Here is a 25,362-nt window from a genome sequence, read left to right as displayed (position 1 = left end):
TGCGTGTCCTTGTGCCCCTCATCGTGGCACCACCAGTGACAAGGACACGGAGCCCCGGCCCAGCCCCGCAAGAGCGTTTATTGGAAGGCGGCCCTGCCGAAACGCGTTGCCTGCGCGCCCGGCCCCCGTCCCCGTGTCCCTGCAGCCCCACTCCTGCGCAGTCCCTGCAGCTCGCTGGCGAGCGGCGATTGAGCGCCTGGGACGGGGACAAGTCGCAGCAGGCCCGGGCAAGCCCCCTCCCCCAGACCCAAGAGCAGGGGTCCCGTTCCCGGGGAGGGACACATCCTGGGACCCTGCGCAAGCCGGAGCCCCCGTGCCCGGGGACAGAAAGGTAGAAAACGTAAAGAAAATGCCACGGAGGGGCGGCAGGGACGTGACCCCCCCTCGGATCTCGGGGCAGGGACATGACCCCCCCCCCCGCAGGCGTCTGGGGTTGTGCTGCGGGCAGGGGCTGCCCCAGCCGCTACTGGTTGGCAGCTTCGCAGGCGTCGATCCAGTCGCTGTAGACGTCCACCGGCTCCGACAGGTCTCGGGGGGATGTTAAGGCACTAACGGGGAGGCCGAGGGGGGTCCAGGGGGGATCAGAGGGAGGGGGGGGGGTCCCGGTAAGGATACAGGTGATGGGCGTCTGGAACTCCTCCAGGCAGACGGTGCAGGAGATCACCCCCGTGTTGCGGGCGCGGTCCCTGGAGGCAGCAAGGGAGAGGCTGCTACGGGCGGCCCCCGGCCGTGCCCCCTCCCGGGCTGCGCCCCCCCGGCCCGGCCCCCCCGGCCCCCGCTCACATCTTGACGTCGCAGGACTTCTCGTGGTTGCAGAAGGGGCAGGTGAACTGCGTCTCCAGCGTCCCCGTCACCTTCTTCTTGGGCGGCGGCTTCCGCTTGGACTTACGGCGCCCCATGGCTGCGGGAAGGACCACGGACGCGGTCACGGGCCGGCGGCCCGGGCGGGCGCAGCCCCCCTCATGGCCCGGCGTCCAGGAGCCCCCGCGGGCGCGGCCCCGACCCGCAACGGCGGCGACTCGACCCCCGGGGCCCCCCGCCGCCCCCGGCCCCACCTGCCGCCCCGCTCCGCTCCGCTCCCGCCGCGTTTCCCCCGGCGACCGGCGCTTCCGCCGCGGCGACCCGGAAGCGACCCCGGCCCCGCCTGACGCCGCTTCCGCCCGCCCTGCGCCCATTGGGCGAGGAGCGCGCGACCCCAGCCAACCGGCGGCGGGGGCGGGCACCGCTGCCCCCACGTGGCCCGAGGTTGCCCCGCCCCCCCCGCGCGATTTGGGGCGAAACGCGGCCGTTCCGGGGCGATCGATGGCGGCAGCGGCTCCGTCCAAAGCCCTTTATTGAGGGGGGAGCACCGGGGACCCGCAGGGGTCCGGGCTGGGCGCTCCCGCAAGGCCTTGGGGGTCCCCGAGGTCAGGGGTCACAGAGGTCCTGCCCTGTGTCCCTGAGGTCAGGGGTCACGGGGGCCCCACCCTGTGTCCCTGAGGTCAGGGGTCACGGGGGTCCCGCCCTGTGTCCCCCAGGTCAGGGGTCCCCCAGCACCGAGGGGGCAGGGTCCTGCCCCCCATGGCCTGGGGACACAAGGGGTCCGTGCCGGGGTCCCCCCACGCCGGGGGTGCCACCGGGCGCCCCCGCGCATCCCCCGCTGTCGCAGGTCCTGGGGTCCTTCGGGGTCCTGGCGCCGCGGGGGTCAGGTGCCGGAGGTCTCGGGCGCAGCGGTCACAGGTTGCGGGGGGGCAGGGCCACGCGGTAGAGGACGCGGCCAGTGGCCTCCAGGAAGGTGACGGTGGCCGCGTGGGCATCCAGGCGCAGGTGGGCGAAGCCACCGGGGGATGCGGGCGCCCCGAAGAAGAAGCGGAGGGAGCCGGGGGGCACGGCCCCTGCATGTTGCTGGGATGCCTCCATGAAGTTGCCGGCACCGCTCACCACGTAGCCCACTCCCCCCTCCTCCAGGAACTGGGGGGCAAAGACGGGGGGGGGCGGTCAGGGGTCCGGGCTCCGGGGTCCCTCCCGGATGCCTGGGTCCCTGCCCACCCGCTGCTCCAGGGACTGGGGATCAAGGGGACCACGATGCCTCAGTGTCACAGGGGGGTCCCTGGGCACCAGGGGCCAGTGGGGGGAGTCTAGGGGGTCCCCTGGATGCCAGGGTCCCATGGGGGGGGGCCCCAGACACCAGGGTCCCATGTCAGGTTTTGGGGGGGGTCTCTGGACACTGGGGTCCCGTGGAGGGGTCTGGGGTGTCCCCCAGAGGCCGGGGTCCCCGGGCTCACCTGCAGGTTGTGATCGTGGCCACAGAGGTAGGCGGTGACGCGGTGGCGCCGCAGCAGTGGCCGCAGCAGCTGCACCAGGCAGGCGGTGGGGCCGTGCTCGGCCACCGACCACACCGGGTAGTGCCCGGCCACCAGCACGTAGCGGTCGTGGCGCGCAGCGGCCAGGCGTCCCCGCAGCCAGGCCAGCTGCGCTGCTGCCGCCCCCGCATCCCGGGGGCCCCTGGGGGCACCCCCCGCCCCAAAGTCATCCGTGCCGCCGCAGAGCAGCACCGTGTCCAGCACCAGCAGCCGGGCCGAGGCGTTGGTGCCCGGCAGGGAGAGGCGCAGACTGTAGTAGTAGTGCGGGAAATGCCTGCGGGACACAGAGGGGGCACTTGGGGACAGCCTGGGGACACCCCAGCACCAGGCGCAGGCTGTAATAGTAGCGTAGGAAGTGCCTGCGGGACACGGGAGGCTTGGGGACACGCTGGGGACATCCCGGGGTACCTGGGGACACGCTGGGGACAGCCCGGGGGTACTTGGGGACACCCTGGGGACACCGGCAGGCGGCCACGCCAGGGAACAGCAGCTGCACAGGGGTCTTGGCTGTCCCGGGAGGGTCCCTACCATCGAGGGGAGTGGTGGCTGTACGCCAGCTGCGCAGTGACGTTCCCAGCGTGGTCGTGGTTTCCAGCCAGCACGAACCAGGGCAGCTCCCGCAGCCCCGGGGCCGTGAACACCTGCTCGAAGGTCTCCTGCCGGGGGGACGTGGGGACACGGGGGGACAGGAGGGGATGGGGGGGGAACCGGGGGGAGCAGGGGACGGAGAGAGACGTGGGGATGTGGGATGGGGACACGTGGGGACAGGGGGAGCTGAGCACAGTGTGCCCAGCCCGGCTCCCCACGACCCCCCCCGGGGACACTCGGGTTCCCCTCAGAGAGGTACTGGGGTCCCCCCTGGGATTTTGGCTCCCCCCTACAGATTTTGGGATCCCCTCACCCCCCGATGCCCCCCCCCAGCATTTCAGGGTGCCCCCATCCCAGAGACGTGGGGCCGTACCTGGAAGCGGGGGTCCCACTCGTCCCGCACACCCTGGTAGTAGAAGTTGTCCCCGAGGGCGAGGACAAAGTCTGCACCGAGGTCAGTGGCTGCACGTCCCATGGTAGCCGCCGTGGCCACCTCGCGGGGGGTGGCAAAAGGGGGGTCAGGGACCCCCCCCCCAGTCACCCACGGCCAGGAACTGCACCGCACCCTCAGGGCCCCCCCCGGCCGCCGCCGCCACCGCCACCGTCATCCACAGCAGCGCCAGCATCTGCAGACGGTGCCCGTGGAACCCAGGCGTCCGGGGGGGTCCCAGGGGTCCCGGTCCCCACCCGTGGAACCCAGGCGTCCGGGGGGGTCCCAGGGGTCCCGGTCCCCACCCGTGGGACCCAGGTGTCCAGGGGGGGTCCCAGGGGTCCCGGTCCCCACCCGTGGGACCCAGGCGTCCGGGGGGGTCGCAGGGGTCCCGGTCCCCACCCGTGGGACCCAGGCGTCCGGGGGGGGTCCCAGGGGTCCCGGTCCCCACCCGTGGGACCCAGGGGTCCGTGGGGTCGCAGGGGTCCCGGTCCCCACCCGTGGGACCCAGGTGTCCGGGGGGGGTCCCCGGCCCCACCACCTCCCCCAGGGCAGAACGGGGGACCCAGGCGCCCGGGCCGCCCTCCCCGCCGTGGGCTGCCAGGGCAGGACCCCGCGGGCCCGGGGGCCACTCACCCTGGTGTCCCCGCGCGTGTCCCCTCGCGTGTCCCCTCCGGCGCTTTATGGGCCAAAAAGGGGAAGTGGGGTCGCGCCACCCGGTGCCCCCCCCCCCGGTCCCGCCGTCACCTGACGCCTCGCGGTGACACGGGGCCGCCGCGGGGGGGGCCGGGCCGCGGGGCGCTGGGAGCACTGGGGACACTGGGGGGCCCGAGGGGGATCGGCCCGGAAAAATCCCCGAAATGCCCCAAATCCGCTCAAGCCACGGCCACGTCATGGCTAATGCAGAGCCCCGGTGTCCGGGTGCCCCCTCCCCCCCCGGGGACCCCGGTGTCCGGTCCCCCCCCCCTCCCCGGGGACCCTGGTGTCCGGTGTCCCCCCCCCCCTCCCCGGGGACCCCAGTGTCCGGTCCCCCCCCCCCCTCCCCGGGGACCCCGGTGTCCGGTCCCCCCCCCCCTCCCCGGGGACCCTGGTGTCCGGTGTCCCCCCCCCCCTCCCCGGGGACCCCGGTGTCCGGGTGCCCCCTCCCCCCCCGGGGACCCCGGTGTCCGGTCCCCCCCCCCGCCGCGTTTTCCACCGAAGCCACGTGCAGTGGGGGAGGGGGGGCGGCCGAGCGCCTGCGTCCCTCACGCGGTGGAGGGGGGGACGGGGCCCCCCCCCAAGCTCTGGCCTTCGGTCCTGGGGGGGGGACCCAGGGGTCCGGGCCCCCCCGGGCCCCCCCGGGCTCGAAGGGACCCAGGCGTCCTGCCCGGCCCAGTCCCACCAGTCTGCCCAGTCCCGCATCTCACCGGCGGGGCGCGGTCCCGCACGCCTGGGGTCGGGGTCGCGGTGGGGGGGGGTCCCGGACACCTGGGTGCTCTCCAGCTCCGGGAGGGGCAGCGAGGCCCCGCGTGTGGCCGGGGGGGGGGTGGGGAAGGGTCCCGGGGGGGGGTGGGGGGTGGGGCACCGCCCTCTGCCTCCCAAAGCGGCGGGGGAGGGACCCGGACACCTGGGGACCTCCTGCCCCCCGCCCCCCCGCGCGGAATGGGGAGAAATCGGCCCGTTTTGGGGTGCCCCGGCCGGGAAGGGCGCTGCCCTGGGGGTGCCCCCCCCCCCCCCCCGGTCCGGAGCTCCGCTGCCCCCCGCCCGCGGGATGCAGCCCCCCCCCCCCCCCCCCCCCGCGGGCCGAGGCGGGGCGGGGCGGGTACGACACTTTATTTCCTTTTTTTTGTCTTTTTGCCCCTTCTCCGCGGATTTTTTCCTCCTTCCCGCTCGCGGGCGGCGCCTTTGGGGGGTTTTTTTCCTTTTCTCCTCGGTCTGGGGGGAGGGGCCGACCCACCCCAACGGGAAATGACGTCACTGCCACGTGCGGGGGTGAGGGGCGAGCTGGGGGTCCCCAAATGTGCAACGCTGGTGGGGGGGGGGGGGGGGGGCCGAGAGCGACGCCCCCCAACATCGCACCCCCCCCACCCAGGGCTTGGGGGGGGGCGGGGGTCCCGAAATGGGGGTACCCAGAACGGGGGGGGGAGGGGGGGCTCCCACTGCCCGGGGAGGGGCCCATTGCTGGTGGGGGGTCCCCAAATGTTGGGGGCCCCATTGCTGGTGGGGGGCCCCAACGGGGGCCCCAAAATGGGGGGAGCCCCAAAATTGGGGGGGGGGGGGGGCCTGCTTCCCGGGGGGGGCACTGCTGGTGGGGGTCCCGGGGGGGCGGGGTCCCAAAAACCTGGGGGAGGGGGCCACGAATAGGGGTTCTCCCCAGAGTGGGGGTCCCCAAAACGGGGGCCCTCATGATTGTCCCCATTTTGGGGGGCCCATTGGGGGGGAAGGCACGCGGGGGGGTCTAAGGCAAATGCAATTTTGGTCCATCTGACCCCAAAACCCGGGGGCCGGGGGGGGGCTGGACCCCCCCAAACTACCCGGGGTGGGGGGGCCCCATCCCGTCCCCCCGACACTGAAATCAGCCAAAGGTGCAGAAAACCCCAAAATGAGCAAAATGCCCCCAAATCCCCCCCCCTCGGCTGCCCCCCCCCCCCCGCCACGGGCCCCGTGTTGGGAAGCGGGGCCCCCGGTGACCCCCGGAACGCGGGGCCGGAGCAAAACTACCCAAAAACGATAATAAAAAACACAAAATTGCCGGGGGGGGGGGGGGACCCCGATGGGCAAAACCAGGGGAAATTGGGGGGGGGTTCCCCCAAAAAAGCACTTGGAGAGCTGGGGGAGGGGGACCCGAAAAGGGGGGGTTTGACCCCAGAATGGGAGGTTTGACCCCGGGGGGGGGGGTGGGGTGGTGACCGGGGGAGGGGCATCAAATGCGGGGTTGACCCTAAACGTGGGGGTCCAACCCCAGAGGAGGAGGGGGCCCCGCAATGGGGTGGGTTGACCCCAAATGGGGAGATTGGACCAAAGGGGGGGGGGGGTTTAACCCCAAAAGGGGGATGGGCCCCAGATGGAGGGGTCTGACCCAAAACGGGGGGGTTTGACCCCAAACCCGGGGGGAGGGGGGTTTGACCCCAAGCGGGGTTGGACCCCAAAACGTGGGAGTTTGACCCCAAGGGGGGGAGGGGGGGGCCTCGCCCGGGGGTAATTGCACTTAATTAAAAAAATGAGCTGGGGGGGGGGGGGGGGAGGGTCGGGGGGACCCCAAAGCCGGGGGGGAGGGGCGTTTCGGGGGATTCAGGGTGTTTCGGGCCCCCCCGGCCCCGCTCGCTGGCCTGCAGCAAGGGGGCCCCCCGGCACACGCGTGTGCGGTGCGTGTGCGAGTGCTGGTGACCGGGGCACACGCGTGTGCAAGGGCGGGGGTGCACACGTGTGACCGCGTGCACGGCCTGGGGTGGTGGTGGTGGGGGGGGGGGGGCGGTGCGGACGCGCGTGCACGTGCAGCGTGACCACGCGCGGTGCGCAGGTGTGGCGCGAGCGCACGCGCGCGTGTGCCCCCCCCCCCCCCCGGGAGCCTCGTGTGTCCCCCCCCCGATTGCGGCTGGGGCGGGGGGGCCCAAACACCCCCGGGGGGCCCGGGGTGACCCTGTCTGTGCCGGGGGGCCGGGGTCCGGGGGGGGGGGGAGGTCCGGGGGGGGGACACATCAGAGAGGCCGAACCCTCATCCACGTCGGGGGGGGGCTGGGGCCCCCCCGGGGGCGGACGGCGGCGGGGGGGGGGGCCGGGGGGGCTGCGGCTTTTTTTTTTTTTTGTCTTTTTTTTTTTCTCCTTTTTTCCGGGCGGTTTCTCCTCGTCCGGGGGCGGCGTCAGAGGAACCAGGACTGCGGGGAGACGGGGGGGGGGGTCAGCGGTGGCGGGGGGGGGGTCCCGACCCCCGGCCCCCCCCCCCCCCCGCGCCCCCCGGGCGCGCGGGCGGCGCCCCCGCCTCAACGCCCGGCACATGGCGGAGCCCGGCGCCCGCGCGCCCCAGGCGCCCGCGCGCCCCGCCCACCCCCGCGTGCCAAGCCGGGCGCGGCACCCGCACGCCATTGGCTGCCCGGCCGCCGCACCACCGGGCGCGGCCAATCGGGGAGCGCCGGCCCGCCGCAGCGCCCGCAGCCTGCCAAGGCCTGCCGGTGCCAGCCAATCCGCCGCTGGCTCCTCCCCCTCCTGCCTGCCGGTGCCAGCCAATCAGGCACCACCTGGCTGGCCCGCCGAGGCCCCCCATTGGCCGCCAGCCCTGGCCCCCCCCCCTCCCCCCGGCCCATTGGCTCCGAGCCGGCGCCGCGGCCTGCTCCAGTGCCAGCCAATCCGTGGCCGGCGCCACGGGGCAGGCAGCCAATCGGGCGTCGTGCCACGGCGCTGGGGGCCAATGGGGCGCCCTGCTGGGGGTCGCGACCCCCAGCCCACGGTGCCACGGCGGTGCCACGGGGATGGAAGGGGAGGGGGGGGGAGACACAGGGTTGCCACGGCGACGCCGGGGGCAGGGCCCCGCCCCACCATTGTTCCCGGCAGGGCCCGGCGATGACATCATGTCTCGTTGCCCCCGGCAACCAGACGGGTCAGACATGATGGGGGGGGCCCCCAGTCCCCCCAGTTGGGCAGCGGGGGGGGGGGCCGTTCATTAACCACCTAATTAGCGCGTCATGGGGGGGAGGGGCAGGCGGGGACCCAGGCGTTTGGGCGTGCCCTGGGGGGGGGCCGGGGCGAGCGGGGGAGGGGAACCGGGGGGACACGGGGGGGACCCGGGCGCGCGGGGGCCCTACCTGCTGCTGGGGGAGGGTCAGAAAGTTGCCGTCGCGGGGTCCGAGGCCGACAAGGCGGGGGGCAGCGGCGGCGCCTGACGCTGCGAATGCTGCGGGGAGAGCGGGCTCAGCCCGGCCCGCACGGGCGCCCGCCACAGGCGGCGCGGGCGCGCGAGGCGCGGCGCTACGGGAGCGCAGAGGCCCCGGCGTCGCGGCGAGCGCGCGTGCGTGCGAAAGCCCCCGCGTGTCCGCGGAGCGGGGGGGGGGACGGGACGGGACGGGACCGTGCCCCCGTGGGTGCGAGCTGCCGGGGCGGCGGCCGCGCGCGCGTGCCGGCGCGGGTGAGCGCGCGAGGCCGCGCGCGCGCTATCTCACACGCGTGCATCCAGGGCCACGCGCGCGTTGTATGCGCACGCAGGCGCGCACCCCCACTGCACGGGGGGGTGCCCCCCGCCGGTTGCACGGCGCCAGGACCCCTCCCCTGGGAGCCCCCCATCAGTACTTACCTGTGGGGACCCCCCACCCCCCCGAGGAGGGAGCCAGAAGGAAAATCCGAGCGACCTGGGTGCCCCCCGTCCCCGCAGGGGACCCAGGCAGCCGGGCCCTGGACCCCCGGCAGCACAGGGGACCCAGGCATCCTGTGCTCCCCCCTCCCGGCCAACCCCCCCCCCCCACCGAAAATGGGGTAAAAAGGGGGAAAAAATGGAGAAGGGGAAAAACGAACTGAAAATGGGGTGGATGAGGCGCCGGCGGGGACGGAGCGGACGTGCCCAGGGTTGGGGGACGGTGACGGTGACAGCGATGACGATGCGGAGGAGGTGATGATGCACGGGCAGCCGGGCCGGGCTGGGCCACCCTGTCACCTCGTGTCACCCCCCCCGGGTCAGCCCCGTCACCCCCTGTCACCTGCTGCCCCCCCCCCCGGGGTCACCTTGGTGCCACCCGTGTCACCGGTGCCATCCTGCGCCTGCCTGTGCCACTGCCGGGCCGCCCCAGGGCCACTGCTGCCGCTCGTGCCGCCGGCCCCCGAGGTCCCTGCCCGGCACTTGCACCCCACTGCTGCGCACCCCTGCACCCCACTGCTGCACACCAACGCACCCCATTGCTCTGCACCCCTGCACCCCGCTGCTGCACCCCAATGCACCCCACTGCTCTGCAGCCCTGCACCCCGCTGCTGCACCCCGTTGCTGTGCACCCCTGCACCCCGCTGCTGCACCCTACTGCTGCAGCCCTGCACCCCGCTGCTGCACCCCATTGCTGTGCACCCCTGCACCCCACTGCTGCGCCCCAATGCACCCCATTGCTGCACCCCAATGCACCCCATTGCTGCACGCCTGCACCCTACTGCTGGACCCCACTGCTGCACCCCTGCACCCCGATGCTGCACCCCATTGCTGTGCACCCCTGCACCCCACTGCTGCACCCCAACGCACACCATTGCTGCACCCCTGCACCCTGCTGCTGCGCCCTGCTGCTGTGCCCCATTGCTGCGCCCCTGCACCCCACTGCTGCACCCTTTGCACCCCAGGGCTGCGTCCCCCTCCGCCCCGTTGCTGCCCCCCCCGACCCCTCCCTGCCCCCCCCACGGCCCAGGTCCCGGCTGCGGGTGCAGTGGGGTGCAGTGGGGCGCAGGTGCCGGGGACTTACGGGGTGCCGCGGGCGCTCCGCCCTGGGGGCCGCTGGGGGCTTTGGGCTCCGGCGGGGGCAGGGGCAAGGGCCGGGCCAGGGGGGCCCCCGCAGCCCCCCCGGCCCGGCCCTGCGCCCCGCACGGCTGCAACGAGAACACGGTGACGGGCACCCGGCACCCCGGGACCCCCCGGGCGGGGGCGTGGGGACGGCGGCAGCGGCACGGGGCGGCACGGGGGACACGGGGGCCACCGCGCCGGGGCCTCGCAGGCGGCACAGGCCCGTCCCCAGGGCGGGGGTCCGCAGCCGGGGGGTCCCCGGCCCCCGCTCCCGGCCCCTCGGCTGCAGCCGGCGCGGCTGCCAGGGCTCGTTTGCATACAGGCTCCGCCCCCCGTGCTATATTTGCATGCCGGCCCCGCCCCTGCCGCCTCATTTGCATAAAGCCCCACCTCTTTGCACGCCGGCACCGCCTCTGCTGCCTCGTTTGCATATAGGCTCCGCCTCCTGTCCCTCATTTGCATATAGGCCACACCTCCAGGGACCGGTCCTGCACAGGCCCCGCCTCCCCGGCCTAATTTGCGTACAAGCCCCACCTCCAGGGACCTACGCTGCACAAGCTCCGCCTCCTGTGCCTCATTTGCATACAGGCCCCGCCCCCCGGCCGCCCGTTGCCGCGGAGACCGGGCGCCGCTCCGGTCCCTCGGGAGCTGCGCGGGGCCCCAGGGCGGTAACGGGGCCCCGCACCGGCCCCGGCCCCGCACCGGGCCCGGCCCCGCAGAGCCCCGCAGAGCCCCGCAGAGCCCCGAGCGCAGGGCCGGGCCGGGGGGCAGCGTCCCCCGTGTCCCCACAGCGTCACCGCATCCGCACATCCCGTGTCACCGTGTCCCTACGTCCCCCGTCCCCGCAGCGTCCCCCGTGTCCCCACAGCGTCACCGCATCCGCGCGTCCCGCGTCACCGCGTCCCCCCCACCCCGTCCCCGCAGCGTCCCCCCGTCCCCGTCCCCGTCCCACCTGGGGGCCCTGGGCGGCGCCGTCGGCGCAGACGAACTGGACGAAGTCCTTGAGCGAGTCCTGCCCGTGGTGGTAGCGGATGGTGGGGTGGGCGAAGTAGGGGCTCGACTGGGGCAGGAGGGACCCCGACGGGAAGTGCAGCGCCGAGGCCGTGGCCCGCGGGCTGCCTGCAGGGACCCTCAGCGCCGGCACGGGCGGCCGCGGGACCCAGGCGTCGGGGGATGCAGGGCCCGGAGCCCTCCCGCGACCCAGGCGTTGCGGGGGGACGGGGACAGGACCCAGGTGCCCAGGGACATCCCGCCCACCCCCCCCAGCCCAGGTCCGGTCCCCCGGCCCCCCCAGGTCCACCCTGTGTTTACCCAGCAGTGCCCAGGCGGGACCCAGGTGTCCGGGACCACCCCAACCCCTCCAGAGCGGGGGTCCCAAGGAGCTGGGGGGGGGCAGGGGGTGTCGAGAGGTGAGGCAGCACGGGGGGCTGGGGGTCCCAGGGGAAGGCAGGGGGGGCCCGGGGGGACGGGGGTCCCGGGGGGCCCTGGGGGGGTGGGGTCTCACCGGGGCGGACGCCGGCCAGGACGGGCAGGGGGTGGTGGCCGAAGGCCATGCGGGGGGCGGCCCCATGCCCCGACAGGGCGCTGCAGAAATCCAACTTCCCCGACTTCTTCAGCGCCGCCGGGCCTGGGGAGGCCGGGGGGGTCGGGGGGGCACCCGGGCCCCAGCACCCCCACAGCCCCCTGGGGACCCCCCCGGACCCCCAGACTTCTCCCAGACCCCCCAGGCCTCCCGGCAAAGACCAGCCCCCCCCGCTCTCAGGGAACCCCCACGGCTCCCACCGATGCCCTGCACCCCGTAGCCCCCCCAAGCCCCCTGCAGCCCCATAGCCCCCCTCTGCCCTTTGCCCCCCATGTTCCCCCCTCAGTGTCCCTCCCCATGTCCTCTCGTCACCCACCCACGTCCACATCTGCCCCCAGAAACCCCCCGCGCCCTCCCACGTCCCCCTTGTCACCCCCCCCCATGTCCACATGCCCCCATGACCCCCGTGTCACCCACCGGTGTCAACATCCCCCCCCCAGGGCCCCTGGCTGCTGCCGGGGGCTGGGGACCGCCCCGGCCCGGGGTAGAAGACGTCATCCCCGGGACCCTCCAGGTCCCCCTCGTCCAGTGCCTTGGGGCGCTTCGGGCCACTGCGGGGAGAGGGGTGTCACCTCCGGGGATGGGAGTGTCACCCCCCAGGGATGGGGGCACCCCCCCCACCCCCCCAAGCAGCGTCACCCAGCAAGAACTGGAGCACCACCCCCCACCGGGGACACAGGGACGTACGGGAGTCCTGGAGGGTGTCCGGCTTGGGGGGTTATAGGGTATCCCGGGGGGTCCCGGGGCTTAGGGGGGTCCTGGGGGTGTCCCAGGGGGTTATTGGGCGGTTATGGAGGGTTCCAGGGGGGCCAAGGGGAGTTATGGGGGGATCCCAGGGGGGCCCAGGGGGTTATGGGGGTCCCAAGGGTTATGGGGGGATCCCATGGGGTTATAGGGGGTCCCAGGGGGTCCCGGGGTACCTGGCGGCAGGGGGCCCCAGGGGCCGGCGGCCGAGGGCAACGGGGCTGATGTTGTAGTAGCCCCCCGGGCTCTCCAGGTCGGCCAGCGAGAAGTTGGGGCCCGACGCCGTCGCCACAGGGGCTGGGGGACACGGGGGACGTGGGGGACCCACACGGGACCCCCCCCGAGCCACCCCCGTGTCCCCCGTGTCTCCACATCCCACGCCCCCACCTCCCCCCATTCCCACAGCAGCCCTGCGTTCCCCTGTCCCCCACGTCCCATCCCTCCCCCCATCCCCCCGTGTCCCCCCCGTGTCCCCACTTACTCTGGGACACCCTCACCAGCTCCGTCACGTTCCAGACACCCGACGTCACGAAGCAGTCCTGGAAGGTCAGGTGCCCTGGGGACACGGCACATGGGGGACATGGGGGGACACCGCGCTGCGGGGGGCACGGGGACTGGGGACGCGGAGACACGGGGCAGGGACGCCACGGGGAGAGAGGGCACTGGGGGCCACGGGGGGGCTGCAGGGGGTGGCACTGGGAGCACTGGGGGGGGGCACTGGAGGCACTGGGGGCTCACCGTTGGGCAGTGGTTTGATGTCCGCGTCTCCCTGGGGGTTTGAACTGTCAGATTGTCCAGAGTCTGCGGGAGAGACGGGGTCAGGCTCGGACGCCGGGGTCCCCCCGGCCGCTGGGGTCCCTGTCCCGCCCTGGGGGAGGGGCAGCCCTGGCCGCCTGGGTCCCGGCACTGAAGGGCCCCTTGTTCCCGCGGGGTCGTTCAAGGTGAACGTCCGCTGGGACCTCGGCTCTGCCTGGGCAGCGCCCGCAGCCCCCATCCTCCCGGTGCCCCCCCGCCCCATACAGGACCCAGGCGTCCGGGTGCCCCCACCCCGCACCCCCGAGGGGGCCCAGGCGTCCGGGTGCCCCTTGGCTGGGTGATGGGGGGGACGCAGCAGCCGCAGGGGGCCGGGGGGGCCGGGGCTGGCAGGGGGCCGGGCCGGGCCGGGGGGGCCGGGGGCCGCCGTGGGGCCGGGCCGGGGGCCAGGAATGCGCTGGCCCCCCGCCAACGGGCAGCGCCAACAAAGCAGCCATTGTCTGCGCCGAGTGGGGGGGTGCCCGGACGCCTGGGTCCCCCCCAGCACCTCCCCGCACGCCTGGGTCCCCCCCGGCGGCAACCCCCATCTGCCCCGGACACCTGGGTCCCCCCAACACCCCCACCCCAGACATCTGTGTGTCCCACCCCCCCGCACCCCCCCATTCCCGACGCCTGGGTCCTCCCCAGCACCCCCGCACACCCCCCACGGGGCCCCAGGGCTCCCCTCACCCCCCCGTCCCGGGGACCCAGGCGTCCGGGCAGGGGAGGGGCAGAAGAACAGGTCCTCCCCCCCATTTTGGCCCCGCCGCGTCACCCCGCGGGGTCAGAGGTCAGCAGGGCGCGTGCCGGGTCGCGACCTCTGCAGGGGGGTCGCGTGGCGGGCGCGTGCCGCCCCACCCCTGCCGCCCGCCCGGGCGCCTGGGTCCTCCCGCGGCCCCCAGACTCAGGGCAGACCCCAAGGCTGGGGCCTGGACGCCTGGGTCCCTGCGGGGCTCTCCGGGCCCCTGTCCTGCACCCACCCCCGTGCCTCAGTTTCCCCCCCCCAAGCCCCGCACTGGACCCAGCAGGTCCCCGTGTCCCTACAGGTCCCCGGCCCCACAGCAGCCCCACGGCGTCCCCGTGTCCCCAGCCCCGGCGGGGGGTTCAGGTGCTGTTGGGCAGCTGCGCCCCGGCCCCCCCGCAGGGCCGCTCCCCCCACACCTGCGTCCCCCGGACCCGGGCGGTGCCGGCGGCGACTGCGTGCGTCACCCGCACAGACCCCCCGCAGCCCCTATGGATCCCGCAACCCAGGCAGACCCCCGCAGCTGCCTGCAGCCCAGCGGGCCCTGGAGACCCGCCTGGAGCCCCACAGGCTCCCGAACACACAGAGGTCCCGGCAGAGCCTACACAGCCCTACAGAGCCCTACAGAGCCCTACAGAGCCCTACAGAGCCCTATAGCTCCGCCTGCACCCCGAGACGCCAGAGACCTACAGACCCTACGGGTCCCTCTGCGGGTGCCCGCAGCCCCAGACGTGCCCCCCAGGCCCCTATAGACACGTATGGACCCCCCCCCAGCGTGGAGCTGGAGCCTCCGGCAGGGAAAGGGACCCTGGCATCTGGGCGCACCCCCCATAGAGCAGGCGGGGGGCGGCGGGGGGCACCACCAGCACGGCCCTGGGGCACACGTGTGTGCAAGACGCAAAGAGGGGCAGGTCGGGGGGTCCCCGGCACGGGGGGGCTATTGCAGAGGGGGTGGCACACCATGGCACGGGGGGGTCCCCGTCATGGGGGGGCTGTCGCAGGGGGGGTGTCAAACCATGGCACGGGGTCCCCAGCACGGGGGGGTCCCCATCCCAGGAGGGTCCCGCCGCGGGGCTGCGGTGCCGCAGCGCGTTTCGGGTGCCAACAGGCGCCGCCATCTTACGCACGAGGGGGGGTTGGGCACTGCGCCCCCCCCCCAGCCTGCAGCAGCCAAAGGGCCCCTGGTAGGGGAGCGAGGGGGGATGCCGGGGGGGCCGGGGGCCGGGGCCGCGCACGGGGCCTCGTGCCGCGCACGGGGGCACAGTGCCAACCGGGGCCATTTTGGCGGCGCTGGGCGGGAGCTGTGTTGGGGATTTGAGCCCCCCCAGCCGGGCAGGGGAGGGGGGTGTGTGTGGTGGGGGGGCTGCAGGGCCCCCCCGCGGACGTGCTCAGATTTGGCACATGGGCCTGGGGGGGGGGATTTGTCCGGGGGGGGGGCAGGATACACACCCCAAACTGCCCCCTCCTTCACCCCCCAACACACACAACAGACCCAGGCGTCTGGGCACCCCCCAGCGAGGACCCAGGCATCTGGAGCCGACCCTAAACACCAGTAAAGCGACCCAAAATCCCTCACTCCAGCCCCAAAATCACACTCCTCCCTGGTCGGAAAGACAGGACCGGGCGTCCGGGCTGGGGTCCCCCCCGTGCACACACACCCACGGCTCTGCCCCTGTGCCCCCCACACACGCGTGTCCCTGTCGCAGCCCCTGCGGCGCTGCGCACACGTCCCCCCCACCCCGGCTCGGTGCACACACGCGTGTGCGCTGCTGGTGCCCTGCAGGCACGAGGGGCGGGTGCCCGTTGCACGCCCACGCCTCGGCCAGGGCAAAAGCATCCGCTGGGAGCCCAGCCCATGGCACAGCACGGCACGGTGCACGGCAGAGCTCGGTGCGCAGCATGGCTCAGGGCTTAGCGTACGGCACAGCTTGGTGCACAGCATGGCTGAGCGCTCGGTGCACGGCAGAGCTCGGTGCAGCACAGAGCCCGGTGCACGGCACGGCTCGGGGCTTGGTCCGGCGCCCAGCTCGGTGCACGGCACGGCTCCGTGCACGGCTCACGGTGCACAGTCTGGCATGGCGCATGGCACACGGCTTGGCACGCGGCACACGGCACGCGGCGCGTGCTTTGGCACACGGCGCGGCTTTGTGCGAGGCACGCGGGGGCTGGAACCCCCGGCCGGGGCCACCCCAGGTGGGCACAGGGAGGGGGCCGGGGAGGGCCATGGGTTGAAAGGGGGCCCCGGGCGGCTGCGCAGAACGACCGGCGCTGCTCCGGCCCCAGGGCTGCCGCAGACCCAGCCCAGCCCTGGTGCGGGATCCCTCCAGCGCCCGCTGGAGCTGTGGGTGCCCCTGGGGCATCGCGGGGGGACGGTGGCCGCAGGGCCCCCCCAGAGCTGGGCGGGCAGAGCCAGGAGCCTCCGCCCGCAGCCCTGGCATGCGCGGCGGCCCCCACTGCCCCCCGGCCGCGCTGCCGGCTCCGGCTCAGCCCCCCACGCTCCCCGCTGGCGGCACTCACCGGGCGCGTGGACGAAGTAGGCCAGGTAGAGGTCCAGCTCCTTGATGGTGACGCCGATGTGGTGGGGCTGGACGCAGAGGCCGGGGCTGGCGCACTGGGGCGCCTTGGCCAGGCGCTCGCCGTCGGTGCTCTCCAGCGGGACGCCCTTGAAGAGGATGACCATCACCAGGTCCAGGCGCCAGACCTTGTCGGCCTGGCGCAGGCAGTCGATGCGGCGGATCTTGCCCTTCTGGTCAGGGTTGGAGAGAACGCAGCAGGGCGCCTTCTTGCCGGTGACGGAGAGCACGAAGTCCTCGCGGCACTCGGGCCGGATGTCCTTGCGCAGCTTGGCCAGGAGGCGCGAGGCCCACTTCTGCTTGACCTCAGGCTTCTCGCCCAGCAGCTCGTCCTTGACGGCGCGCTCCTCCTCCTTCGACATCCGCTTCTCGTGCTTCTTGAAGTACTTGCGCTTGCGGGCCTGCAGGTTGAACCAGGTGTAGGAGAAGGCCCGGACGTGGGGCAGCAGCGCCTCGATGAAGGGGTGGAACTCATCCTGTGGGGCAGGGCGGCGTCAGTGGGGCGGCTGCCACGGGGTGGCCGCGGCCCCGGCAGCTCCCGGGGGACCCCCGTCCTGCACGGGGAGCTCCCGGGGGGACGGCCCCATCCCGCGCAGCGGGAGCATCCCTGGGCGCGGGAGCATCCTGCACAGGGAGCTCCCGGGCAGATGCCCGTGCTGTGCAGGAGGAGCATCCCCGGACACGGCCGCATCCTGCGCAGGGGGCTCCCGGGGGCACCCCCGTCCTGCGCAGGAGGAGCATCCCCAGGCTCAGCTCCGTCCCAGCCCCTGGGGACGCTCAGCTCAGCCCCGGGCATCGACGCAGACCAGGGACGCAGGATCTGGCCCCGGGAACGGCCCCGCGGGGCTGGGGCACCGGGGCAGCCCCGGCCCGGGGGGACCTGCCGGGGTCCTGGCGCCCAGCTGGCTCCCGGGAGAAGCCGGCTCCCGGCCCCACACGGCCCCGGTGCCCACGCGGCCCCGTGGTGCCCCCGTGTCCCCCGCCCGGGGACGGCTCAGCCCCGTGTCCCCGGCGCCGCTCAGCTCCGGGTCCCCGTTCAGACCCTGTCCCAGCCCCGTCCCCAGCCCCGGTGTCGCCACAGCCCCGTCCCCGTCCCCCGTCCCGGCACAGCCCCAGCCCCGTCCGTCCCCGTCCGGCTCCCGGTGATGCTCCCGCTGCCGTCGGGGCTCGGCTGCCCCGGGCGCCTCCCCAAGCCGCCCGGTCCCCGTCTCCAGAGCCTGTCCCCGCCGCCAGCCCCAGCCCCGGTGTCACCGATCACCATCCCCGTCCCCATCAGTCCCCGTCCCCGGTGCCACCCCCCGTCCCCCGTCCTCGCTGCCAGCGCCACCGGTCCCCGTCCCCTGTCCCCGCTCGCTGGTGCCGTCGGTCCCCGGCCCCATCCCGGTCCCCGGTGCCACCGGCGCCTGTCCCCGGTCCCCGTCCCCGGAGCCGCCGGTACCGTCCCGTCCCGTCCCCGTCCCCGTCCCCGTCCGTACCATCGCGGCGGCTCATCCCGGCCGTGGGCAGCTGCCAGTCGGGCCCCGGCGGGGCAGAACCGGGGGCGACAGACGGGGACGGGGGGCGCTGCCGGGGGGGAAGGGGTTAACGGGGGCTACCGGGGGGGGGGGGGGGCGGGTCCGGGGGGCGGACACTGCGGGGGGGCTCAGGTAGCGGCGGTCCCGGTTACCGGGGGGGTCCCAGCTGCCGGGACAGCGCGGGTCCCGGGCGCGTCCCTGTCGGGGGGGGGTCCCGGTCCGGGGGTCCCGGTGCCGCCGCGGAGCCGCAGCCGGAGCCGCCGCCGCCGCCGCCGGGCGCGGAGCGCGCGGAGCCGCCGCGGCCCCTTTTGGCACCGGGACCGGCGCGGCGGCGGCCAATGGGGGCGCAGCGCGCGGGGGGAGCGGCCGCCCCATTGGCCGGGCCGGGGGGGGCGGGGCCGGGGGGGGGGGGGCGGCGGAGTTCGGGGCCGGGACACGGCGGGGGGGGGGGGGGGGGGGGGCGGGGGCGGGGGGCAGCGGGACGGAGCGGGCCCGCGCGCCCCGCGCGCCCGCCCCGCGCGCGCATCGCCCGCCCCGCGCGCGCCCCGCGCGCGGCGGCCGCCGGGGCAGAGCCCCCGGTGCAGCGGGGGGCTTCGCCGAAAGGCGGGGATCCGCGCCCCCAGCCGTGCCGGGGGGTCGCCGCGCGCCCCGGCCGCGCGCGGCCTCGTGCAAAGCCGCCTCGTGCAAAGCCTCGTGCAAAGCCTCGTGCAAGGGGGTCGAACGAGGACGCCGCGGCCGCGCTTGCACGAGGGGCCCGGCCCGGGGGTCCGCCCCCCCCCCCCCCCCCCGGGACGGGGGACGGCCACGGATTTTGGCTGCTTTCCCTGGCCCCGTGGCGGCCCCAGCGCAGAACGGCCCAAAACCTCCGTTTCTGCCCCCAAATCCCCGACGCGGCGCTTGGAGCCAACACACACCCCCCCCACCCCCCCCGGTAATTAATTCCCTCTGTGCGAAGAAAAAAAAACCCAAAATTTGGGCGTTTCGTCGTCGGGGCTGGGTGGAGGCTCCCGCGCATCGGTGCCCGCACACCTCCCCAGCCCCAAACCTCACGGCTTTTGCCCCAAAACCGCAACGGGGAAGGGGGGGGGGGGAGGCTGCGCGCGGCGTCGCTCCCCGGCCCCCGCCCCCTTCCTGCCCCGTTTTGCTTGGCAAAACCCATAAAATGGGATGCAGCGGCGCTGGCACGGGGTGGGGGTGGGGGGGCAGCGCGGGAAGAGGGGGCACCCAGGGCCGAGGGCTTCGCATGAGGGGTCGCGATTGGCACGAGGGGTCGCGATTGGCACGGGGGGTCACGATTGATTGGCACGAGGGGTCGCGGCCGCACGACAGCTCCGCTCACGGCACCCCCGGCCGAGCCGTCCGCAGGGGCAGGGGGGGACCCCGGTGTCTGGGCCCCCTCCACCCCACAGCCCCCTCCCCTCCCAGCTGGCCGCAGAGGACCCCGGCGTCCGGGCCCACCAGCGCCCGCTTGGCCACGGGGAGGGCTCCCGGACGCCTGGGTCCACCTGGACACCGGGGTCCCTCCCGAACGCCTGGGTCCCCTCTGCGCCCCGGGGAGGGCGCTGGGGTGGGTCGGGCTAGCAGAGCGGGGGTGTCAGTGGCCCGAACGCCTGGGTCCCCCCGCAGCCCCGGGGAAGACAAAGAGCCGCCAGGTCAGGCCCGCGCTGCCCGGACGCCTGGGTCCGCCCGAACGCCTGGGTCCCCTCCCGAACGCCTGGGTCCCCTCCCCGCCCCTCCGCGGGGAAGCCGGGGCCAGCATGGAAGGATCTAGAGGCTCGGCCGCCGGGGTCTGCCCAGACGTCGGGGCCCCTGCCCAAGGCCGGGGTCCCCTCCCAGACGCGAGGGTCCCCCCCTGGACGCCGGGGTCCGCGCTGAGGCGGGGTCCGGCCCCAGTGCCGCCGGGCTGCCATTGGCTGCGCCGGCCCCGCATTGAGCCGCAGTCTCGGGCGAAGCCACGTCGCCGCGTCCGCAGCTGCGAGCACCCGGCAAAGCGCCAGCGCGGCGGCGGGGGGGGCGGCGCCGGATTGGGAGGGAAAAGCCCAGAAAAAACAGAAAAGAGGGAAAAAAAAAGAAAGAAAAAAAAAAAAACCACCCCCCCCCGGCCCCCCCGCCCCGGCAGCGCCCGCCCTCACCGCGCCGCTGCCAGCTCCCCCCGGCCCTCGGCTTCGCCGCGAGAGAAAACAGCCCGAAACAGCCGGAATTGCCGCCAAAAATCCCCCCGGCGGCCCCTGACGCCGCTGCCAAGACCCTCCCGTGCGGAGGGGGGGCAGCCGAGGGGGGGGTGGCGAGCGAGGGGCGTCCTGGACCCCCGGGGGGGGCGGGGGGGCGGCCACGAGGGACCTCGGCACCAGGCCGGGAGCTGCCGGAACCCAGGCATCGGGGGGGGGGGGGGGGGGACGACACCATCGCGTCCCGGTGGCCTCGGAGAGAACGTGCCGGATGGTCCTGGCGGGGGACCCAGGCGGCCGGGGGGGGGCCAGGCATTCGCGGGGGACGCGGGCGTCCGGGGGGGACCCAGGCATCTGGGCTGTGCGGAGGAAGCCGCCTGCCTGCTCCCCTGCCCGCAGCCACGTGGAGGACCCAGGCGTCCGGGCTGCTCGAGGGGAACCCAGGCGTCTGGGCCCCCCCTCCCCACGCAGCCGAGCCGGGGACGGGACCCAGGCGCCCGGGCCGTGCCGGGGGGTCACGGGCACGGGGAGGGGGGACGCACCGCAGCGGCTCGAGGCGGTGCCGCAGCACGCGGGGCCGATGCAGTTTGGCACCAGCGGACCCAGGCGTCGGGGCGTGCCTCCCCCCCGGCCGGGGAGGGGACCCAGGCGTCGGGGCTGCAACCCACCCCCCAACCCCGCTCCCTCCCCAGAGCAGACCCAGGCATCCCGGCCCCCCCGTGGCCTCCTGCCAGGCCGGGCCGGGGGGGCCCCGCAGTGCTGCCGCGTCCAAGAAAGCTTTTTGTGGCCCATCAATAATTCAGGGCCCCCCCGGCCCGGCCAAGGGCTCCTCCATTATTGATGCCGCCAGCGCAGCCCCGCGGCCGGGGGACACAGGGGGGACACGGGGGGACACGGGGAGGGGGATCAGCAAAGCCGCAAGTGCCGCAACACGGGGCTGCGGCAGCGCAGACAGCGAAGCACACGCAGATGTCTTGCCACGCGCGTGCAGGGCCCGCGCACACGCCTCGCCAGGCACACGGCTCCTCGCACGCGCACGCGGCACAACAGCGTGTGAACACACCCCGCGCAGGCAGCGCGCGCCGTGCACACGCACCCCCCGGCGTGGTGCCCACGCGTGTTGCCCGCCCCCGCCTCGCGCGGCCCCGGGCGCCTCGCACAGCCTTGCACGGCCTCGCACGTGGCGGGGGGGCGGTGCCTCCCCCGCACTGATTGCATCAGCCGGCAGCGTGGCCCCGCACAGCCACGCGTGGGGCACAGGGCCCTCGCACATGCCTCACACACGCATGCACAGCACCTTGCACCCGCGTGTTGCACACCTGTGCATGCAGGGATACAACACGGGCGGTGCGGGAGTGCACCCATATGCAGAGGCACCGGGCACACATGTTGCACACACGCTGCGCAGGGAGACGCGCACAGAGCGTGCAGGCGCAGCTGCCACGTGTGCACGTCGCCTGCACACGCATTGCGCACATGGTGCATGCGCGGCACATGCATGTGCACCCCCATTACATACGTGTGCACCAAGTCCCCATGACACACGCGCATCCTCTCTCCCCGTCACGTACACCTGCACCCCACTACATACGTGTGCACGTCCCCACCGTTACACGTGTGAACCCCGCCCCCCTGTCAGACCCGCCGGGCACCCGCAGTCCTTTGCACGCCCCAGCCCCTACAGCCTATAGGTGCCCCATGCACCGTCCTGGTCCTCAACGGGCCGTATAGGCGCCATAGGGGCTGGCTGAAGGTTTGGGGGGCGCTGGGGCACCTCACGCCCATCCCGTCCACCCCAGCCCCCCGAGGTGGCTCCGCACCCTCTGCGGGTCCTGGCACCAGCAGGGCTGAGCGTTAAGAGCTGCGGGTGCAGGGCACACCCCGCGGGACCGGGGGAACCCTGTGGCGACGGGCACCGCCGCAGCCTGCGGCAACGGGCCCCGCAGCAGTGCCGCGCCGTGCCGGGCCGCGCCGTGCCGCAGGCGCTGGGGCACATCCCAAACCTGCGCCACACGACGTCCCCTGACACCACGTCCTGCCCGCGCACCCCGCTCGGCAGCGCGCCCTCAGCTGCGGTCCGCTGCTCCCGGCGCGCAGCGCGCTGCCTACCACATACGTGTCACATCGGTGTCCCGTACATGGCACGTGCACGGCGTGCACCCCAGCACGTGCTGCGCCGAACCCCTGAACGCGCGTTATGTTGTGTGCCATGATGTGCACGTTGCACCCGCAGCGTGCGGCGCGTTGCACCCCGCTGTCCGCAGCACCTCGTGCTCTGCGCTGGCCGCTGCACCGCACCCTGCGCCACAGCAGCCCCGGCGCCCTGGCACTGGGCACAGCACCCTGCGCCGCACCCGCCTGCACCACACCGCTGCAGGGGCTGGCGATGCACGCGTTGCTGCGGCCACCACCCCACACCCCCCGGGGCGGGGGCTACAGGCGCTGGGCACACGCAGCCCCCTCATCCCCTCTCGCGCGCGTTGGGCTGCCTCCCTCCGCAGCAGCTGTCTGGGTACGGGGGGCTGCGCGGGGACGGGGAAGGCTACGCATTTTCCCCCGTGCTTTGGAGAGCAAATGGCCATGGGGGCATTTTGTGCAGCTGGGGGGGGGTCCGTGGGTGCCCCCGCTCCACCCCAGGGATCACCCAGGTGGTGACAGTAACGGTGATGTCGTGACAGAGAGGGTGACGTTGACCCACATTGCTCCCAGCCTCTGCCACATCCCCCAGGGTCCGGGCTGGGGCAGGGGGCTGCTCCGCGCGGCTGGGAGCCCGCGGCTGGGGGACCTGGGGGACGCGGGGGGACACGGGCCCAACGAGCAGCCGCGGCACCGACAGCTGGAGCCCGGTGCTGGGCCGGGGGGGCTGGGGGCTGCATCCCGGTGGGGGCTGGGGCCACGCGTGCAGCCGCAGGGTTTCACCGCGGAGGCTGCGGTTACGGCACGTAGAGAAGAGCCGCTGCCAGTTACGCCGGCTATAGGTTACATCGGCTATAGGTGATGGGGACTGGTGCCGCGCCAGCGGCTGACGAGGCACAGCCCACGCCTGGTCAGCCACAGGCCTGGCGGCAGGAGCTGCCGCTATCCGTGCCACTATAGGTGCCGCTATGCGTGCTGCTATCCGTGCCCACGGCTGGACGCAGCGGCCGGATCCTGCAGACGCTGGGGGCCTGGCCCCGCGCCGGGGCCGGGGGGTGGACGACGGTGGCACCGGCCCAAAACCGCGCAGAAATGGCTCGAAAGGGAAAGGAGGGTGAGAAGGGAGCACACGCGTGTGAGCGTGTGGTGCCAGCGCAGACACGCAGCCATGCTTCAGCACACTCAGGATTGGGCCCGTGAGGCTGCCGTGCATACGTGTGTGCACGCACGCGTGTGCACAGATGCGCGTGCACGGTGCGAGACTGCGGGTATGCACGGGGGTGTGCACACACGTGCAGAGCGCAACCACGTACGCACACCAGCGAGCACATACGTGTGCAGCGTGTGACTGCGTGTGTGCATGCAGGAGTGCATGCGTGTGCAGTTGTGTGCAGGAGGGAGCACACGCGTGTGCGCTGGCACGGGCAGGCGGGCTCACAGGCGCGTTGCTGGCGTGTGCAGGCAAGGGCACACGCATGTGCAATGGCGTGTTGCTGGCGCGTGCACACGCGTGTGCGGGGCGGGCGCCGAAGCTGCGAGAAGCGCCGCTGGCCGCCCGCCCAGACGCAACCGGCCGCCAAAACCTCCCCGAAAAGCGGGAGAAAAGGGCAACGGCGGGGGGGGGGGGGGGGGGGGAGAGAAGCAACGCCCCGCGGGGGGGGCCGGGCCGCCCGGGCAACCATGGCGAGACCCCGGGGGGACCCCAGGACAGCGGGGGGGGGGGGGACAGGGACCCCCACGGGATCTCCCATACGGACCCCGGTGCCACAGCCCCCGAGACGTGCCCCCAACCCAGCGCCCGACGTCGCCTCCCCCCCGGACCCCCTCCCCCAGCCTCCCCGGACCCCCTCCCCCCCCCGCAGCGACCCCCCTCCCCACGGCCCCCCGCGACACCCCAACAACCCCCCAGGACGAGGCGTCCCCCGGTCCCGGTGCCCCCGCGGGGGCCTCACCCTCGCCCGGCCCCGCGGAGCCCCCCGGCCGCCCTCCTGCGGACCCCGCGGCCACGACCCCCCCCCGGCGCCGGGTTTCGGCCCGTCCCGGCCGTGCCCGCAGGCACGGAACACCCCGTGGGCACCGACCGCCCCGTCCCGCGGGGCCCCGCGGGCAGCACCCCCCGCGGGGCAAACACCCGCGCCCTCCCCGGGGGTCACCCCCGCCGCGGGAAGGGGCTCGGCCGCGGCACCGGGCCGGGGGGCCCCGGGGCGCTGCCCCACGCCGGACCGAGTCCCCCCGCGGCGGGCCGCCGCCGGGCTGGGCACAACCGGGGCCCCCCCGCACCGGGGGTCCGGCGGGGGCCGCTCCGGGACGCGGCGCGGCGGGCACCGGCCGGAGGCGGCAGCAGCCCCGGACCAGCCCGGCCCCCCCCCCACCCCCCCCCCCCCGCAGCCGCGCACCCGCGGCCCCGGCGACGGCGGAGAAAGCGGGGGTCGCCGCCCGCCCGGTACCGGCAGCAGGGGAGGGGACGCGCCCCCACCCACCGCACCCCCATCTCGGGGGGGCGCAGCCGCTCGCAGCCAAGCCGGGACCGGACCCCCGGGAGCGGACCCGCCGTTCCCGGACCCCCCGCCCCCGGCCGTACCTGGGTGAGGCAGTACGGGGAGTACATGGCGGCGGTGTCAGCCGCGGCGGGGCATGGCGGGCGGGGCCGGGGGCCGCGGTCCGGGGGTCCCGGGGCCGGGGGTGCCGGTGCCGGCGGCGCGCGGGGAAAGTTTGCCCGAAGTTGGCGCCCGCCGCACTTTTGCCGCGGGAAGCGCCGCGCCGGCCACGCCCCCCGCAGGCCACGCCCCACCGGGCCACGCCCAGGGACACGCCCACTCGCGGCGGGCCCCGCCCTCCTCTGCCGCGGGCCACGCCCACGCCCCATGGGCACGCCCCCGCCGGGACGGAATGGGGGACATGGGGGGACACGGGGGGACACGGGGGGAGACGGGGGGAGACGGGGGGACACGGGGACACACGGGGGGGGACACGGGGGGACACAGGGGGCGTGGGGACACGGAGGGGGACACGGAGGGGGACACGGGGGGCATGGGGACATGGAGGGGGACACGGGGGACACGGGGGCATGGGGACACCAGGGGGAACACGGGGGGCGTGGGACATGGGGGGACACGGAGGGACACAGGGGGACACGGGGGGCGTGGGGACACGGGGGGGGACATGGGGGGACAAAGGGGGACACAGAGGGACACAGCGGGACGCAGGGGCGTGGGGACACGGAGGGGGACACGGAGGAGGACACGGGGGGACACGGGGACACACACGGGGGGACACGGGGGGCGTGGGAACACAGCGGGGACATGGGGG

The 25,362-nt window shown here is 74.8% G+C and overlaps 3 protein-coding genes across 4 annotated transcripts; all 3 read right to left on the bottom strand.

Annotated features, from left to right (window-relative positions):
• Positions 1-36: 36 nt before the first annotated feature.
• Positions 37-1,167, bottom strand: ELOF1 (elongation factor 1). The gene is made up of 4 exons (XM_082334208.1): positions 1,056-1,167; positions 784-901; positions 616-686; positions 37-528 (listed from the first exon to the last, which is right to left on the bottom strand). The coding sequence occupies exons 2-4, from the start codon at positions 897-899 to the stop codon at positions 464-466; spliced, it is 252 nt and encodes an 83-aa protein (XP_082190334.1). The 5' UTR covers positions 900-901; positions 1,056-1,167; the 3' UTR covers positions 37-463.
• A 178-nt stretch (positions 1,168-1,345) lies between these two features.
• On the bottom strand, positions 1,346-3,810 carry ACP5 (acid phosphatase 5, tartrate resistant). The gene is given in 5 exon segments (XM_082334041.1): positions 1,346-1,950; positions 2,265-2,616; positions 2,871-2,998; positions 3,304-3,462; positions 3,464-3,810. Coding segments are annotated over 5 exon segments (969 nt in total). The 5' UTR covers positions 3,557-3,810; the 3' UTR covers positions 1,346-1,713.
• Positions 3,811-6,909: 3,099 nt separating this feature from the next.
• NFIX (nuclear factor I X) lies at positions 6,910-24,754 on the bottom strand. Of its 2 annotated transcripts, none has more exons than XM_082334217.1 (10): positions 24,635-24,754; positions 16,180-16,711; positions 12,867-12,929; positions 12,610-12,684; positions 12,305-12,425; positions 11,802-11,935; positions 11,307-11,429; positions 10,755-10,921; positions 8,139-8,227; positions 6,910-7,214 (listed from the first exon to the last, which is right to left on the bottom strand). In XM_082334217.1, exons 1-9 carry the CDS (start codon positions 24,659-24,661, stop codon positions 8,156-8,158), a joined length of 1,314 nt encoding a protein of 437 aa, XP_082190343.1. In that variant the 5' UTR covers positions 24,662-24,754; the 3' UTR covers positions 6,910-7,214; positions 8,139-8,155. The 2 variants fall into 2 exon arrangements, with proteins under 2 accessions (XP_082190343.1, XP_082190344.1); XM_082334218.1 differs by lacking the exon at positions 24,635-24,754 and adding an exon at positions 17,711-17,783.
• Positions 24,755-25,362: the final 608 nt, after the last annotated feature.

This window comes from Platalea leucorodia (genome assembly GCF_965183815.1).
Source record: "Platalea leucorodia genome assembly, chromosome: 29".
In the NCBI taxonomy this organism is placed as follows: domain Eukaryota; kingdom Metazoa; phylum Chordata; class Aves; order Pelecaniformes; family Threskiornithidae; genus Platalea; species Platalea leucorodia.
This window is presented reverse-complemented; position numbering and strand designations above follow the sequence as displayed.

Excerpts from the sequence above, each read along its gene's own strand:
- ELOF1 (XM_082334208.1), bottom strand. The coding sequence starts at position 899 with ATGGGGCGCCGTAAGTCCAAGCGGAAGCCGCCGCCCAAGAAGAAGGTG. Across the intron at positions 687-783 it reads AAGTCCTGCGACGTCAAGAT|GGACCGCGCCCGCAACACGG; the intron begins GTGAGCGGGGGC and ends TGCTGCCTCCAG. Across the intron at positions 529-615 it reads GTTCCAGACGCCCATCACCT|ACCTGTCGGAGCCGGTGGAC; the intron begins GTATCCTTACCG and ends CATCCCCCCGAG.
- NFIX (XM_082334217.1), bottom strand. The coding sequence starts at position 24,661 with ATGTACTCCCCGTACTGCCTCACCCAG. Across the intron at positions 12,426-12,609 it reads GCTGGTGAGGGTGTCCCAGA|CCCCTGTGGCGACGGCGTCG; the intron begins GTAAGTGGGGAC and ends CGTGTCCCCCAG. Across the intron at positions 11,430-11,801 it reads GGGGGGGGATGTTGACACCG|GCCCGGCGGCGCTGAAGAAG; the intron begins GTGGGTGACACG and ends CGGCCTCCCCAG.